This window comes from Aquarana catesbeiana, linkage group LG06, assembly GCF_042186555.1.
Source record: "Aquarana catesbeiana isolate 2022-GZ linkage group LG06, ASM4218655v1, whole genome shotgun sequence".
NCBI classification, from domain to species: Eukaryota; Metazoa; Chordata; class Amphibia; order Anura; family Ranidae; genus Aquarana; species Aquarana catesbeiana.
Window position 1 is genome coordinate 415,102,930 of NC_133329.1, and position 18,275 is coordinate 415,121,204.

An 18,275-nucleotide genomic window follows, 5' to 3' on the forward strand; every position below is an offset into this window, starting at 1 on the left:
TCGAACATGAGTTCGACTCGAACTCGAAGCTCATCCCTACTCCCAACTATAGAAGAGTGTTGTCTGCATAGAGGGAGATTTTCCCTTCAAAAGAGCCTTGGGTGAAATCCCAGGAATAACAGGATCCTTGTGAATTTGGATGGCTAAAAGTTCCACCTCCAGTGCGAACAAAAGGGGCGATAATGGACACCCTTGTCTAGTGCCCCTATGTAAAGAAAAGGAGAAAGAAAGGATATTATTAATGGGCAGTCTGGCTCTGGGATCAGACTAGAGAACACGTACCCAAAGAGAAGAAAAGTTTTCCCCAGGGTGGGGTTTTTAGGCAGCAAAATACAAGTATTGAGTCAGTATTGTATAAAAAGTAAATGTGTTTTATTGTACAAAAAAATCGCATAACATGAAAGTTAAAAAATGAGCTCCAGTAAGAAGTGCTTAGAAAATTTGTAGGATCAGACACACATTATACAGACATATTTCCATAGTAACATTAAACAAATAATATCAACACCAGAAAATAAAACCTGACGTGTTTCAACCCATATACCAGGGGTCTTCTTCAGAGGTCAGTCTGTTAAAGAATATATGATAAAGGTACACATGTAAGAACTTGATTACGCACAGTAAAAATAATGTACAGTGCATACATGTAATATAATTACCCCACAGTGTGTGTCCAGCAAAAAGAAGCCTCCTACATGGAGATCCTTTTAAAAACTGCCTATTTTCTCTCCCCAAGGGGTCTCAGAACACCTCCGCCGACACGGCAACCAACATCTATATTAGCTTGGGAGAGTATGCCCACGCATGTTATGAACTACTGGTTTTTACATATTTGTTTCCTATGTTTCAAGCAAATGTAAATGGCTATCATGCTTCTTCTCTGCCTTTCTTTCTCCCTTTGGGAGTCTGGCACCCATGCTGCTGCTGCCGAATCGGGGGTTTTCCTTCGGATATGCCTTCCCGGCAAGGGGGGGAGCCGATTTCCATATGTCGGCTCCTCCCCCCCTTTCCCCATCAGGCACCCGGGCTGGCAACGGCTGCTACACTGGGGATCTTTCCTCCTTGCCGGCGGCGTTCAGGAACATTCTCGGACGTTCCCGGTCACTGCGCATGCGCCGGGTCCCGCGCCTGCGAAGTGACGCGGGTGCGTCACGTAATTACGACATGGATGATGTCATTTCGGGGCCGCCGGCCCGTCCCGAACGCCGGGGAAGCCACACGAGGCTGCCTGAATGGCGGCCATGCTCCCTATGACGGTCTCGGATCGGCTTCTGGGGGGGAGGACGTACACCTGTGATGGATTCACCATAATCAATACACGCCCATAGCAAGTATATATACATGTGAAAGACCTTGGATTTGCAGCTTTCCTATTTGGTGGGTCAGATATCTCTGCAGCTCCTGCACTGTAAGTACACTTTTTAGCAATATGCTCCTGCACCATCTCAGCCCTATACAACTATGATTTGTTAATAATACTCATTATGTATCTATGTGTAACTACTTACAACACTACTTCTTTTTTATATATATGTATTCCAGACTTGTCGACTTGGATCGCATACTTATCCACTGAGTCTGACACAACTTGCGGCCAATCCCGGGCTAGGTCACAAATCAGTCTGATCACATAGGGCGATATGGTGCAGCCTCATATGTGCTCTTACACCTTTTGAGGTAATAATTTTGTTTTATTCTGTCACTCCTATGTCTAGCTTTATTGTGGGCATCTCCTTTTTTCTTAGTCACACTTTGTTTTTGCACTTTTGGCTTTCACCTGTTTTTTATTACCGTATGTGCGGTTTTGTATATACCGCACGTATCTTCTTTTATCCTCACATTGTTGGCTATTCACTATCACCTACTCACTTAGTCCCCTTTATCCAACTTTAATCACTTTATCTAATTGAGCTGGTGTATACTATGCTGACCCTTTGATCCAGTACTTTACTTAATTACTTAATCAATTGGTTTTTTCAACTATCTTTAATGAATTTCCCTACTTATCCACTATTTCTTTTCACATGTGTGCTTATCTAATACTTTGAGGCCGCAAACTGCATGCATGGAGATTGGTGCCTCTTAGTTGGCTATTTGGCCACCCTTTTGAAGAAACACTTCTTAATAATTTTTCTCCTATATATTATGGGTGTATTTCTTAGTATATTTCTGGGTTTTTGCTACAGGTGTGGCTCACTCCCCGACCGATTGTCTGGCCTGATGGGGAGCGATTTCTAGTGGGACTTCTCGTAAGCCACATCGTTGGACTACCGCCCCGATGTTAGTTGCCGTGTCAGTGGAGGTGTTCTGAGACCCCTTGGGGAGAGAAAATAGGCAGTTTTTTAAAAGGATCTCCATGTAGGAGGCTTCTTTTTGCTGGACACACACTGTGGGGTAATTATATTACATGTATGCACTGTACATTATTTTTACTGTGCGTAATCAAGTTCTTACATGTGTACCTTTATCATATATTCTTTAACAGACTGACCTCTGAAGAAGACCCCTGGTATATGGGTTTTATTTTCTGGTGTTGACATTATTTGTTTAATGTTACTATGGAAATATGTCTGTATAATGTGTGTCTGATCCTACAAATGTTCTAAGCACTTCTTACTGGAGTTCATTTTTTAACTTTCATGTTATGCGATTTTTTTTTTGTACAATAAAACACATTTACTTTTTATACAATACTGACTCAATACTTGTATTTTGCTGCCTAAAAACCCCACCCTGGGTAAAACTTTTCTACTTTTTTGTTTTTATCGCCAGTGGTGAGCAGCACTTTATCTCCTCTTTTTTGTGTTCTTTCTTTGTTAGAGAACACGTACCCAATTAACAAAGCTTTTCCCCAGCCCAAACCTCCTAGAGGTAAGGCCATTCGACATTGTCAAAAGTCTTGGCTGTGTCTAAGGAGAGATGGGCCCTACCTCTTGTGTTATCCACTGGCACTTGTACATTGAGAAACATCCTCCTAATGTTATTAGCCATTGACTGATGTGACAGACCCAACGGGGACAGAGGCTTTTGGAGAGGACTGCAGGGTGTCCTCTTGCCTACTGACTATGGGCCCTGACTTTTAAGCGAATGCTATTCTTTGGGATATATGTGCCTGGGGGACCCTTGGAGTGGTCTTTCTTTGGATTCATATCCATATGTCCCCAAAACACACAGACTCTAGGAACTGGAGGTTCCATAAACATATTTGGGGCCTCTATGCCTCAAATTAACATGTACAGATATTGCATATGTAATCAGCTCAAACCACTGGGGTCGCCAGCCGTAATGTGTTTATTGTAAGTAGGTCTCTCCCAAGTGTCTTTCTCCCATTGTTAATTATCTGAGAATTATAGGAGAAGTGTATACTACTAATTCTGTTGGGGACAGAAGTAGTGTCAGGGAAAGGTTCCTAACGAGGAGGGAAAGCATAGAGATCGCTACTTCTCTGGATATCCTCCTGCTTTGGCATGAGACGGCCAGGCTGCATTCTGCCCCTCATAACAGACGCTGTCAGATTGGCTGATAACTGCTCTCTACACGCTGTTGGAATCCCTGAGACTTCCCACCGGGTTCAATGTGAATGATCTTTGCATTACTTTATTACAAGTTCTCCATATCACACTTGGACTGGGTGTGTTATTGCCACCTCACCACGCTTCACCCTACCTACACTTGGCGGCAGTCAACAGGACATGTCCCTTGCAGCGGGTGCAGAATGAGGATTGGGTTCCAGCATGGCTCCACTAGGATCTGCCTTAGTCCTAATAACAAAGTTCAGTGGCTCCAAGATTCCTCAGGCAAAGTGGGTGGAGAGACTAGAAAATGCCCCGTGCCTATACCAGGTTCCGGCTGTTGGTGGAGCTGGCTATTAATGCCCTAGTGGATGTGGCTACCTTGACACAGGAGGTAGTCTCCTCTAAGAAGGACTCAGTCCAACACCATAGGGGTGAAAACCCACTGCGCAGGGATCCCAAGGAGGACAAAATGCTGATGGTGCGACTGCTACGGGCACATATCCAAGAACTCTGGGCGGTCTGGTTTAGAAACTCTTCCAGGCTGTCGTTTAACTACTGACTACTGGGGCAGAGGGATGAACCCCGGGACTAACAGCACAAAGTCCAAGCAAGTCAGAGGACATTGTCGCACCAAGCCCAACAGTAGCTGCCCTGGTCAACAGGCAAGAAGTCCTATGCCTGATTGACACTGCATCAGTCAAAGGTCACAGTCATAGAGTATGATTTCTATGTGCAGAGATTTGGAGTACGAGAACAATTAGACCCCAGCTGCCTATCCCTCAGAGCAGCCAGTAATCAACCCATTCTGGTCGACCTGGGTGAGGATTCAAATCAAGACCTAGTGATGGAGCGGGTAGGGGTAGTTGTGACCCCTGGCCCAGTCAACCCAGCGATGATTGTTGTGCTGGGCATGAATGTCCTGAAAGGCCTGGACTTACCCCACTTGTTGGCCAAATATGAACATTCGGGGCAGCGGACACATGGCTGCGGTCTGCGAACTGTGTGGCTTTGAGTGCTCCAGGCCTATGAGCACAAGCGCAGGGCAAAAAAGAAGCAAACAGAGCAAGTAGGAGTGGTCTGTACACCCCCAATCAAAAGTTATTCTTGCAACCCCTGCAAAAGGTGGTGTGACAGACCCACATATTCAAGACGAGTATGTCCGCCGTAAAAGCTTCCTTTTTCCGGTACCAGCACGAACCAAGATCCCTTAGCCCACCCAGTCAATTATCAAGGCATCAGTGTAGGGTGAAGAGTAGGGATGAGCTTTGAGTTCGAGTCGAACTCATGTTCGACTTGAACATCGGCTGTTCGCCAGTTCGCCATACAGCAAACAATTTGGGGTGTTCGCGGCAAATTCGAAAGCCGCGGGACACCCTTTAAAAGTCTATGAGAGAAATCAAAAGTGCTAATTTTAAAGGCTTATATGCATGGTTTTGTCATAAAAAGTGTTTGGGGACCCGGGTCCTGCCCCAGGGGACATGGATCAATGCAAAAATAAGTTTTTTCGGGAGCAATGATTTTAATAATGCTTAAAGTGAAACAATAAAAGTGTAATATTCCTTTAAATTTCATACCTGGGGGGGTGTCTAGAGTATGCCTGTAAAGGGGCGCATGTTTCCCGTGTTTAGAACAGTCTGACAGCAAAATGACATTTCAAAGGAAAAAAAGTCATTTAAAATTTACTCGCGGCTATTAATGAATTGCCGGTCCAACAATACACATAAAAGTTCATTGATAAAAACGGCATAGGAATTCCCCACAGGGGAACCTCGAACCAAAATTTAAAAAAATTATGTGGTGGGTCCCCCTGAATTCCATACCAGGCCCTTCAGGTTTGGTATGGATATTAAGGGGAAGCACGGCCAAAATTAAAAAAAAAAATGGCGTGGGGTCCCCCTCAAAATCTATACCAGACCCTTATCCGAGCACGGAACCTGGCAGGCCGCAGGAAAAGAGGGGGGACGAGAGAGCGCCCACCTCCTGATCCATACCAGGCTACATGCCCTCAACATTGGGAGGGTACTTTGGGGTAGCCCCCCAAAGCACCTTGTCCCCAAGTTGATGGGGACAAGGGCCTCATCCCCACAACCCTTGCCCAGTGGTTGTGGGGGTCTGTGGGCGGGGGGCTTATCGGAATCTGGAAGCCCCCCTTTAACAAGGGAACCCCAGCCAATATGTAAAAAAAAAATGGCGTGGGCCCCCCTCAAAATCTATACCAGACCCTACAGGTCTGGTATGGATTTTAAGGGGAACCCCACACCAAAATTTTAAAAAATATTAGCGTGGGGTCGATCCAAAAATCCATACCAGACCCTTATCTGAGCACGCAACCTGGCAGGCCGCAGGAAAAGAGGGGGGGGACGAGAGAGCGCCCCCCCCATCCTGAACCGTACCAGGCCACATGCCCTCAACATTGGGAGGGTGCTTTGGGGTAGCCCCCCAAAACACCTTGTCCCCATGTTGATGGGGACAAGGGCCTCATCCCCACAACCCTTGCCCGGTGGTTGTGGGGGTCTGCGGGAGGGGGGCTTATCGGAATCTGTAAGCCCCCTTTAACAAGGGGACCCCCAGATCCCAGACCTCCCCCCTGTGTGAAATGGTAAGGGGGTACAAAAGTACCCCTACCATTTCACAAAAAAAAGTGTCAAAAATGTTAAAAATGACAAGAGACAGTTTTTGACAATTTCTTTATTTAAATGCTTCTTTCTTCTATCTTCCTTCGGTTTCTTCCTCCATCTTCTTCTTCTGGTTCTTCCTCCGGTGTTCCCGTCCGGCATCTTCCTCCGCGGCGTCTTCTTCCCTTCTTCTTCTCGGGCCGCTCCGCATCCACCATGATGGGAGGCTCCCGCTGTGTGACGCTTCTCGTCTTCTAGTGGTTCTTAAATAATGGAGGGTGGGGCACCCGGTGACCGCGCCCCCTCTGAAGCGGGGACTTGACGTGGACTTCCCTGTGGCTTTTCCCATGCATCAAAGGGGGCAGGGTCACCAGGTGGCCCCACCTTCCGTTATTTAAGAACCGTCAGAAGACGAGAAGCATCACACAGCGGGAGCCTCCCATCATGCCATCATGGATGCGGAGCAGCCTGGGAAGAAGAAGGGAAGAAGACGCCACGGAGGAAGATGCCGGACGAGAACACCGGAGGAAGAACCAGAAGAAGATGGAGGAAGAAACTGAAGGAAGATAGAAGATAGAAGATAGAAGATAGACGATAGAAGATAGAAGATAGAAGAAAGAAGAAGCATTTGAATAAAGGAATTGTCAAAAACTGTCTCTTGTCATTTTTAACATTTTTGACACTTTTTTTGTGAAATGGTAGGGGTACTTTTGTACCCCCTTACCATTTCACACAGGGGGGAAGGCTGGGATCAGGAGGTCCCCTTGTTAAAGGGGGCTTCCAGAATCTAATAAGCCCCCCGCCAGCAGACCCCCACAACCACCAGGCAAGGGTTGTGGGGATGAGGCCCTTGTCCCCATCAACATGGGGACAAGGTGCTTTGGGGGCTACCCCAAAGCACCCTCCCAATGTTGAGGGCATGTGGCCTGGTACGGTTCAGGAGGGGGGCGCTCTCTCATCCTCCCTCTTTTCCTGCGGCCTGCCAGGTTGCGTGCTCGGATAAGGGTCTGGTGTGGATTTTTGGGGGGACCCCACGCCATTTTTTTTAATTTTGGTGCGGGGTTCCCCTTAAAATCCATACCAGACCTTGAGGGTCTGGTATAGATTTTGAGGGGGACCCCACGCCATTTTTTAAAAAATTTTGGTCGGGGTTCCCCTTAATAACCATACCAGACCTGAAGGGCCTGGTATGGAATTTAGATGGACCCCCCACGCCATTTTTAAAAAAAATTTTGGTTCGGGGTTCCCCTGTGGGGAATTCCCACGCCGTTTTTATCAATAAACTTTTATGTGTATTGTCGGATCGGCAATTCATTAATAGCCGCGGGTAGTTTTAAATGACTTTTTTTCCTTTGAAATGTCATTTTGCTGTCAGACTGTTCTAAACACGGGAAACATGCGCCCCTTTACAGGCATACTATAGACACCCCCCAGGTATGAAATTTAAAGGCATATTACACTTTTATTGTTTCACTTTAAGCATTATTAAAATCACTGCTCCCGAAAAAATGGTCGTTTTTAAAACTTTTTTTTTGCATTGATCCATGTCCCCTGGGGCAGGACCCGGGTCCCCAAACACTTTTCATGACAATAACTTGCATATAAGCCTTTCAAATTAGCACTTTTGATTATTCATGTTCGTGTCCCATAGACTTTAACGGTGTTTGTGTGTTCGAACAAATTTTTTGCGTGTTCGCATGTTCTGGTGTGAACCGAACAGGGGGGTGTTCGGCTCATCCCTAGTGACCATTTGACCTGTGCAAAATTGTGGCAGAAAACATGGCAAAATCGCAGTAAGAACATGCGACTTTCTGCCTGTAAACGAAATGCTCAGTTGTGAATGCAGCCTAAACGCTGTTGGAATCCTCGTTGGAATCCCTGAGTGTTCCTGGTTGGATTGTCTTCCTACTCTTTCATTGCACTAGGACTATGTGTGTTATTGCCACCACACCATGCTGCACCCAACCTACAAGTTTATGAAGTGAACAAAACCAAAAGGTTTTTGTAATCTGTTGGTCAACAATTAATATTACATAGCATATCATTAGACTGATAAAAAAAAGTTAATATTGCTATAAAAAAAGGCTGTTCATAACCAATCCCCTGGCCTGGTTCACTCATAATCAAACTGGAGCATTGTTTGAACACTTTGATGTTGACCACAAGTGGCTCTATGTCTCCTTGATGTGTTGCTTGGGACAATTCTAAACAATTAAATGTTTTCATAAGCATCATCAACCAGCAATCATTTCCAACATATGAAGGTCTTCTCTGTACCCACTCTGTGAACTCACCTGCTGTCTCCTGAAACGTGATCAGCGCAGCTCTTTCCTCTGGTAACATCACAATGTCTTTTTTTCTTCCTTCTCCCTGTTTTGGGTCCTCAAAGAAATCTTTCAGATGCATCACATATGTGTTCTCCGGGACATTCTCCACCCTGACACTTCGGAATTCCTCCAGAGGCCTCCCTGTCAGCCTGTGAACCGCTCTCGCTCTGAGGTTACTGAAGAATGTTCTGACGAATCTCGGAGTATCTGGAGAAAAACAGGACAACCCCCCCCCCCCCCCCCAAATTTAATGGCAATAAGTACAACTGTGTAAAAGTTTTACTGATGGAAGAGAATGATAGAATCTTGCTGTTTTAACATTTTATATACCGTATTTATCGGCGTATAACACGCACCCCAATTTAGGAGAGAATTTTAAGGAAAAAAAACTTTTAGGAGGGAAGTTGAAGGGAAAAAAACTTACATTTAAATGCCCTTCATTGCAGCCTTGTCAGTGCAGCCTTGTCAGTGCAGCCTTGTCAGTGCAGCCTTGTCAGTGCAGCCTTCCCCAGTGCAGCCTTGTCAGTGCAGCCTTCCCCAGTGCAGCCTTGTCAGTGCAGCCTTCCCCAGTGCAGCCTTGCCCCAGTGCAGCCTTGCCCCAGTGCAGCCTGGGATCCCCTGTCCCTGCTTCCAGGGCTTCAAAATCGCGGTCCGCGATTTGAAAATGGCGCCGTCGGCGCCGAATTACACAGAGCCGGTCCTCGGCTCTTTCCGGCGGCTCTCGTTTACTTTCGGCTCCACTCGTAGTCCCGAGTGGAGCTATCCGAGTAGGTTCGGATAGCTCCGCTCGGGACTACGAGTGGAGCCGAAAGTAAACGAGAGCCGCCGGAAAGAGCCGAGGACCGGCTCTATGTACTTCGGCTCCGGCGGCGCCATTTTCAAATCGCGGTCCGCGATTTTGAAATTTGGACAGCTCGGGATCGGCGGGGATCGGCGTATAACACGCACCTGCGACTTTCCCCTGATTTTAAGGGGAAAAAAGTGCGTGTTATACGCCGATAAATACGGTAACTAATAATGATATACATTCGGTGCATTATTGAACTCTAATACAGTCCCAATGTTCCTATCTATAATTAATCATTCACGGGGTTATTTTAATTTTTCTTGAAATGTCTTCATTGTACAGTGAGCACATTTTTGGCATGTGAATCTGTACATTGAAGCTTTTAGCATTATTGCTCTCCAGCATTCAGTAGATAAAGATGTGTAGAGCGCAGGCCTCATGGCAGCTCCCCGTTTTTTGGCATATGGCAAACAACATTCTCTTACAAGAGCCATTGGCTGGTAGGACATGATGGAGCTCTTAGGCCCATACTAGAAGCTGTGAGCATCATTTCAGGCTCTGTATCTAAATCATGGGCAAATCATAAAGATTGGACCGATATCACATGTGAAGGTGACAACAGCAGATTGGATCTCCGGAATTATCTCCACATAGAAGTCCGTGTCCTCAACCTTCTCACTGGTATTCTTCACCAGGAGGTTTTACATCTCAGGAGTGTGGCTGTCCTGGACATTCTCAATCAGAACCAGAGAGCATGAGGGGTTTTCATCATCTGATGCGGCTGTAACACAGCAAAATATATTCCCGGGAAAGTTTTTTGAGTGGAATTCTTTCATCTACATCATGATAAACATAATGATTTAAAGAATATTCTGAGAGCTATCTGCAGAGATTGTGTTACTTTGTTGGGTTGCTGAACTCATTCACCAGGACAGGATGAGAGTTGGTGACCTCAGAGTGGAGCCATTGTTCCTTCTAATTGTGGAGGGCTAACTGAAAAGAAAAGCATGATATATATACATAGAGGCCTTCTGAAAGGATCCAGCTGGTCCTGCTCAGGGACATCCAATTGTTGGAAGATTCTGAGATAGATTTAAAATTCATTGGAGGTAATATATCTCCATCCCAGGACTGACCCTGAACACACTGGAGATAATATATCTCCATCCCCGGACGGATCCAGAACACACTGAAAATAATATATGTCCATCCCTGGACTAACCTAAATACACTGGAGGTAATATATCTCCATCCCAGGACTGATCCTGAACACACTGGAGGTAATATATCTCCATCCCAGGACTGATCCTGAACACACTGGAGGGAATATATCTCCATCCCAGGACTGATCCTGAACACACTGGAGGGAATATATCTCCATCGCAGGACTGATCCTGAACACACTGGAGGGAATATATCTCCATCCCAGGACTGACCCTGAACACACTGGAGGTAATAAATCTCCATCCCAGGACTGACCCTGAACACATTGGAGGTAATATATCTCCATCCCCGGACGGATCTAGAACACACTGAAAATAATATATGTCCATCCCTGGACTGACCTAAATACACTGGAGGTAATATATCTCCATCCCAGGACTGATCCTGAACACACTGGAGGTAATATATCTCCATCCCAGGACTGATCCTGAACACACTGGAGGTAATATATCTCCATCCCAGGACTGACCCTGAACACACTGGAGGTAATATATCTCCATCCCAGGACTGACCCTGAACACACTGGAGGTAATATATCTCCATCCCAGGACTGACCCTGAACACACTAGAGGTAATGTATCTCCATCTTAGGGCAGAACTCGTTGGAGGGGTTATATCTCCCTATTGGTATTAAAACTAGGAATGACGGACAGGGGGATGAGGGAAAATCTCTCTTATGGAACCCCAGATTGCAGTTAAGTCCTAATCCTTCCCCCACTCCACCCAAAATTAGAAAACAAGTTTTTGGCTCGACACTTTAACCAATTTTGCTTTGCAGGAATTCTCTGTAAAAGATAAATTGGCAATTTTGGTGCAAAATCAGCAACTTCTCCCCAATGGAAGCACAACAGCAATCAGTGCCAGAAGGCAGACCGGCCGCAGACACCTTATCCTCTCCCTTCCCCCGCTCCCACCATTGTGATCTTTGTTGGGTTGCTGAACTCATTCACCAGGACAGGATGAGAGTTGGTGACCTCAGAGTGGAGCCATTGTTCCTTCTAATTGTGGAGGGCTAACTGAAAAGAAAAGCATGATATATATACATAGAGGCCTTCTGGGAGGATCCAGCTGGTCCTGCTCAGGAACATCCAATTGTTGGAAGATTCAGAGACAGATTTGAAATTCATTGGAGGTAATATATCTCCATCCCAGGACTGACCCTGAACACACTGGAGGTAATATATCTCCATCCCAGGACTGATCCTGAACACACTGGAGGTAATATATCTCTATCCCAGGACTGACCCTGAACACATTGCAGGTAATATATCTCCATCCCAGGACTGACCCTGAACACACTGGAGGTAATATATCTCCATCCCAGGACTGACCCTGAACACACTGGAGGTAATATATCTCTATCCCAGGACTGACCCTGAACACATTGCAGGTAATATATCTCCATCCCAGGACTGACCCTGAACACACTGGAGGTAATATATCTCCATCCCAGGACTGACCCTGAACACACTGGAGGTAATATATCTCCATCCCAGGACTGACCCTGAACACACTGGAGGTAATATATCTCTATCCCAGGACTGACCCTGAACACACTGGAGGTAATATATCTCTATCCCAGGACTGATCCTGAACACACTGGAGGTAATATATCTCCATCCCAGGACTGATCCTGAACACACTGGAGGTAATATATCTCCATCCCAGGACTGATCCTGAACACACTGGAGGTAATATATCTCCATCCCAGGACTGACCCTGAACACACTAGAGGTAATGTATCTCCATCTTAGGGCAGAACTCGTTGGAGGGGTTATATCTCCCTATTGGCATTAAAACTAGGAATGACGGACAGGGGGATGAGGGAAAATCTCTCTCATGGAACCCCAGATTGCAGTTAAATCCTAATCCTTCCCCCACTCCATCCAAAATTAGAAAACAAGTTTTTGGCTCAACACTTTAACCAATTTTGCTTTGCAGGAATTCTCTGTAAAAGATAAATTGGCAATTTTGGTGCAAAATCAGCAACTTCTCCCCAATGGAAGCACCTCAGCAATCAGTGCCAGAAGGCAGACCGGCCTCAGACACCTTATCCTCTCCCTTCCCCCGCTCCCACCATTGTGATCTATAGGACAGATATTACTCTAAACATCCAATTAATGATTTCTTACGTTTGTCCTCGGCACGGCCGGACTGTGAGCCCTGAAAATAGAAGATAAACCGCTATGAGTCATTTCTAGAGATTCTGTTCATTATAACAATTCTTATTTCTACAACAATCATTATTTCCAGTAGAGACAACCAATGAGAGCTGAGAATAGAAAATGGTTACTGCCCTCTGATTCGGTTCACTGCCTCTCTCCCATCTGAGCTGCAGATCCCCTCATCTTATTTCTCCTGGACTGGGCGATCTCCCCTGTGACTTTATTGATATATTACCTGGGGTAGATCATAGGATGGTGGCAACAAAGCCATGACTGGAGAGGGGAGAGTAGGAGAAGTAGAACTCTTTACACGAGGGATGTTCTTCATTGGGCAGTTTAGTTTCCTTCAAAAACTTTTTCTTTATGAGTTTCAGGTTTTATATGTACCTGTTTAGAATCACTTCATTGCTCTGGATAACAATGAATCAAAAAAAGAAATAGTGCTCAGAGGGCATAAAAAGTAGCTGACCCATCAATCAACACAAATTGATATACATATATAAACACATAAAAACAGTACAGCGCTAAATAAAGTGAAAAAATAATTTTTTTAAATAAAATAAAAAGCGAGTCCAAATTAATAAATAATCCCGACAGTCCCAAAGTGATCTAAGAAATTCTTTCAATTGTGTTCCCACATAAGATTCTCCATACAAGATGACCGCGTTGTGTAATCCAGACAACGTCCGATATGACAAAATGCGTCGGATGGAGCCAACTCTCGTGACGTCATCACGTACATTGAGAACTACGAAGCTGCCCACCTGTCCCCTGGCTACTGTTTGTATATTGTTTTGGTGCATATGCATTTTAATCATGTAAATGTTCTACCTTTTAACACTTTCCCGCCCAGCCTATAGTACAATGGCCGGGTAGGAGGACGTCATAGCTGTGATTTGTGACAGTGATCACATGGTACAGACAGGATCAATAACAGCAAATATGTACCATGTGATTTGCTTTGACCAATCACAGCTAATCACAACAAAAGACAGTAAATGAACCAGTTTACATAGTTACATAGTAGGTGAGGTTGAAAAAAGACACAAGTCCATCAAGTCCAACCTATGTGTGTGATTATATGTCAGTATTACATTGTATATCCCTGTATGTTGTGGTCATTCAGGTGCTTATCTAATAGTTTTTTTAAACCATCGATGCCCCCCGCTGAGACCACCGCCTGTGGAAGGGAATTCCACATCCTTGCCGCTCTTACAGTAAAGAACCCTATATGTAGTTCTGGAGTTGATTCCTTTTTAATGCATGCCAATATTCTGTTTGCTTTGTTAGCAGTACGGATGAGCTTTCTGTTCGGGTCAAACATGAGTTCCACTCGAAACCAAATTCGAGCGGCGCGTAACGGCCCATAATGCACTGCGGGAGCGCAGTGCATTGCTGTATGATGATTGGCCAGAGCATGCACCATGACCTGCATGCTTTGGCCAATCACAGCGCCCTCAGTGAAGAGAGCCATAATTGGCCAAAGGCAGGGTGCCTTTTGTTAATCATGGCTCAGGGGGACTAAGTCCACGCCCCACACAATATAAGGCCGCCTGCACTTCGGCCTGATGTAGTGTGTCGTTGCCGGCATGGACGGAGAGAGTGTCATTTAGAGCAGGCAGGCAGGTTATTCAGTTAGCTGCAGTGAATTTTACACACACATTATATATATATATATATATATATATATATATATACATACATACACAGTCAGTCTTGTGTGTGTATATATATATATATATATATATATATATATATATATATCTATATCTACATATATATGTATATAGATAGATAGATAGATAGATAGATAGATAGATAGATAGATAGATAGATAGATAGATAGATAGATAGATAGATAGATAGATCTCCACTGCATACTGTTTAGTTATATCTCATTGCAGGCCGTTCCTGGTGTACTCTTTCTAATATGCTTCTGGCAGGCAGGTGATTCAGTTAGCTGCAGTGTATTTTATATATATATTCAGACAGTCTTGTGTGTGTATGTATATATATTATATATATATCCACTGCATACAGTTTAGCTATATCTCACTGCAGGCCGTTCCTGGTGTACTCTTTCTAATATACTTCTGGCAGGCAGGTGATTCAGTTAGCTGCAGTGTATTTCATATATATACACAGATAGTCTTGTACATATATATAAATATATATACCCGCATACAGTTTAGCTATATCTCACTGCAGGCCGTTCCTGGTGTACTCTTTCTAATATACTTCAGGCGGTGTACACAGTACCGTGCACCCCTAGTGCAGTTGCTACTACTTTTCTGGTGGTGTACACAGTACACAATACATTCAGTGCACCCATAGTTGCTATTAGACTGCTGGTGGTGTACACAATACTGTGGCACCCATAGTGCAGTTGCTACTACTTTTCGGTGGTGTACACAATACACAATACATACAGTACACCCATAGTTGCTATTAGACTTCTGGTGGTGTACACAATACTGTGCACCCATAGTGCAGTTGCTCCTACTTTTCTGGTGGTGTACACAGTACACAATACAGTGTAGTGTGATGTTGCAAAACAAAATCCCCATCATGTCCGGAAGGCCACCAAGGAGAGGCAGATGCTCACAGGCCACTAAAAGAGGGCAAGCAGGCTGTGAACAGGGACAGAAAAATTAGGCCTTGGACAGTGGTGGTGGTGCCCTAAACCAAAAATATTGTTGGAAGCTAACATCATCAAGATTGAGGAGGAATAGGATAGTCACTCAGCATAGGCAGTCTTCAAGGGATCCCACATCCATAGAAAAATCAATCAGTTACATCAGCATCAGGTGCTTGATAGCTGCTGCTGATCCAGGACTGATTCATTTTTATGAATGTGAGCCTATCAAGGGAGTCTGTGGACAGGCGCACTCTATGATCCGTTATAATTCCTCCAGCAGCACTGAATGTTCAGGAAGAACGCTGGCTGCAGAACAGGCCAGTAGATCAATTGCATATTGAGCAAGTTCTGGCCAGTGGTCCATCCTCAAGACCCAGTAACCCAGTGGATGCTCTGTTGGAAAGGTCTCCAAGTCTGCTCTTGCCCCTAGATATTCCTGCACCATGTCATGCAGACACTGGCAATGGTTGCTTGAAATCAGACCTTGGTGCTGAGGCCTGAAAAATTATCTAAAGGCATCGGTCAGCCGGCCAGCTTCTCCACTGCTCTTCCTCTGACTGAACGAAGCTGTCATGGTTATGCAGTAATCTTTGTCTGTCAGCTTACCTCTCTTCCATGTGTTCACCTTTAGAGGCCAGCCACTCTCACCTGGGTACTTAAATAATCTCTCCTCAAAGCATGGCTCCGCCCCAGCCCCTATCAGGGAACTCTATATTAACCTGTGCACTGCAAGCCTGCTTCGCTGATCAACCCTTGTGTGTTTAGCTTCCGTGTGCATCTTGCTGTGCCTTCTACATCTGATTCCAGTTACTGATCTTGGCTTGTTCTCGACTATCCCTGCCTGCTTGTGACCCTGACCTTTGCCGTGTTCTATGTTTATCTTTGTCTGCTAGTCGCCCCGACCTTTGGCTTATTCCCTTACTATCTCTGTCCTCCTGTAGCCTACTGTGGGCGTGAGCTGGGAGACCCTGGGGGTTGTGACCTGGAGCCAGTTGCAGCCCAGTCCATCCTCACCACTAGAGGCTCTGGTGAACACCTGCTGGCTCTTAGACTCCGTGCCCTGGGGAATCTTACACTCTAGGCCCTGTGGGATCCGTGTTGGTGTTCCAGTGGACCTGCCTTCCTTAACCACCTAGACTCCCATCCGCAGCAGTAAGCCGTAGGGTCCACTACCTTTGCGGTGCACTCCTGACCCCAACGGTGTGCATCTGTCACCTGGCCTCAGGTGACCTGACAGCTCAGCAACACGTTGTCCAGCACCAGGAAATTGCAACCTCACATGGTCTGGAAATGCATTGCACAAACCTTTCTTCAAGGCCTCCTGAAGATGTTTCATCCTCTGCTCCCTCTGCGAAGGCAGGATGAGTTCTGCAACCTTACCCTTGTAACGTGGATCAAGAAGGGTTGCCAGCCAGTAATGATTCCTTCTCTTTGATACCACGAATCCTAGGGTCCTTTTGCTGCATGGCCTCTCTGATTCTGCAAAGCCTGCGGAAGTTTGCAGAGTCATTCAATTCTGAGTCCTCTGGGTCACTAAGGATCACATGATCTCTAACAACCTCCTCCCAGCCACGTACAACTAATTGGGTTTCTGGGGACTGAAAACCATTCCTTGAAGACTGCTGCTGAGTGTTATCCTCCACGTCCATGCTGACACAAAAAGAAGCCAAGTTCCCCTGACCCTGTCCTGGTGCCATACTCACACAGGTACTCATTGATGGACCTCTGCCACGTGTACAGCTGCTGCAGCATTGCCAATGTTGACTTCCACCTGGTGGACATGTCACAAATGAGGCGGTTGGTGGGCAGGTTGCATTCCCTTTGAATGTCAGCTAGCCAAGCACTGGCATTGTATGACCGTTGGAAATGACCACAGACTTTTCTGGCCTGCCTCAGGAGATCTTGTAAGCCTGGGTACCTGCTCAAGGACTGCTGCACCACCAAATTCAGGATGTGTGCCAAACATGGAACATGGGTCAAGTGTCCCTGTCGGAGGGCGGAGAGAAGGTTGGTGCCATTGTCGCATACAACCATTCCTGGCTGAAGCTGGCATGGTGTTAACAACCTCTGAGCCTGCCCCTGCAGAGCTTACAGGATCTCTGCCACAGTGTGGCTCCTGTCCCCTAAGCAGTGGTTTAACCTTACACTACGTAGAGGGTTCTTTACTGTAACAGCGGCAAGGATGTGGAATTCCCTTCCACAGGCAGTGGTCTCAGTGGGGGGCATCGATAGTTTCAAGAAACTATTAGATAAGCACCTGAACGACTGCAACATATATACAATGTAATACTGACATATAATCACACACATAGGTTGGACTTGATGGACTTGTGTCTTTTTTCAACCTCACCTACTATGTAACTATGCAACTCAAGCACCGCATGGCATCTTTTTGCCTGAATGCTTGCGTAGCCCCTTGAACGCTTACGGAGCACTGCTGGTTCAGAGAACAAATCTGCAGAAGAGGCCATAGAGGAAGAAGAAGAGGAGGGGGTGGAGGAATGAGCTGTGGCAGAATCACCGCTAGCATTTTGGAGGCGTGGTGGCAGAACAAGCTCCAACAATACTGCAATACTGAACCCTATCCTGAATCCTTCCCAGCTGCCAGCAGTGTTACCCAGTGCGCTGTGAAGGAAAGGTAACATCCCTGCCCATGCCTGCTAGACCATGAGTCTGCGGTAATATACACCTTATATACACCTTACTGCTGTCCGCCGTGTCCAACAAGACAAAAACATTGCCTTCCACATGCTGGTAGAGAGCTGGAATGGCCTTCCATGAAAAGAAATGGCATTTTGGAACCTGCAACTGAGGTAGGAGGGAGGTGTCATCCCAGTAGGCACTGTATATTTTTCTAGAGGTAAGCCCCCATCCCAATTTTTGCCAAACCTAAGCACCCCCTGAAGGAGTGCGATTCCTCTAGCGGGACTTTTTTCACGGGGTTACCTCTAATAAAGTAGAAAGTAGTAGAAGTTTATAGTTTTTGTATAAAAGTATTGTAGTT

General features: G+C 45.7%; 1 protein-coding gene across 1 annotated transcript in view; it reads right to left on the reverse strand.

Annotated features, from left to right (window-relative positions):
- The window catches only part of LOC141147317 (protein mono-ADP-ribosyltransferase PARP14-like), a 157,437-nt gene that overhangs the window by 112,513 nt on the left and 26,649 nt on the right, over window positions 1-18,275 (reverse strand). The window contains exons 3-4 of the mRNA XM_073634534.1: window positions 12,601-12,631; window positions 8,425-8,664 (exon numbers count right to left, since the gene is read on the reverse strand). Coding sequence (XP_073490635.1) covers window positions 8,425-8,664; window positions 12,601-12,631 — 271 coding nt within the window. The remainder of the gene's footprint in view (window positions 1-8,424; window positions 8,665-12,600; window positions 12,632-18,275) is intronic.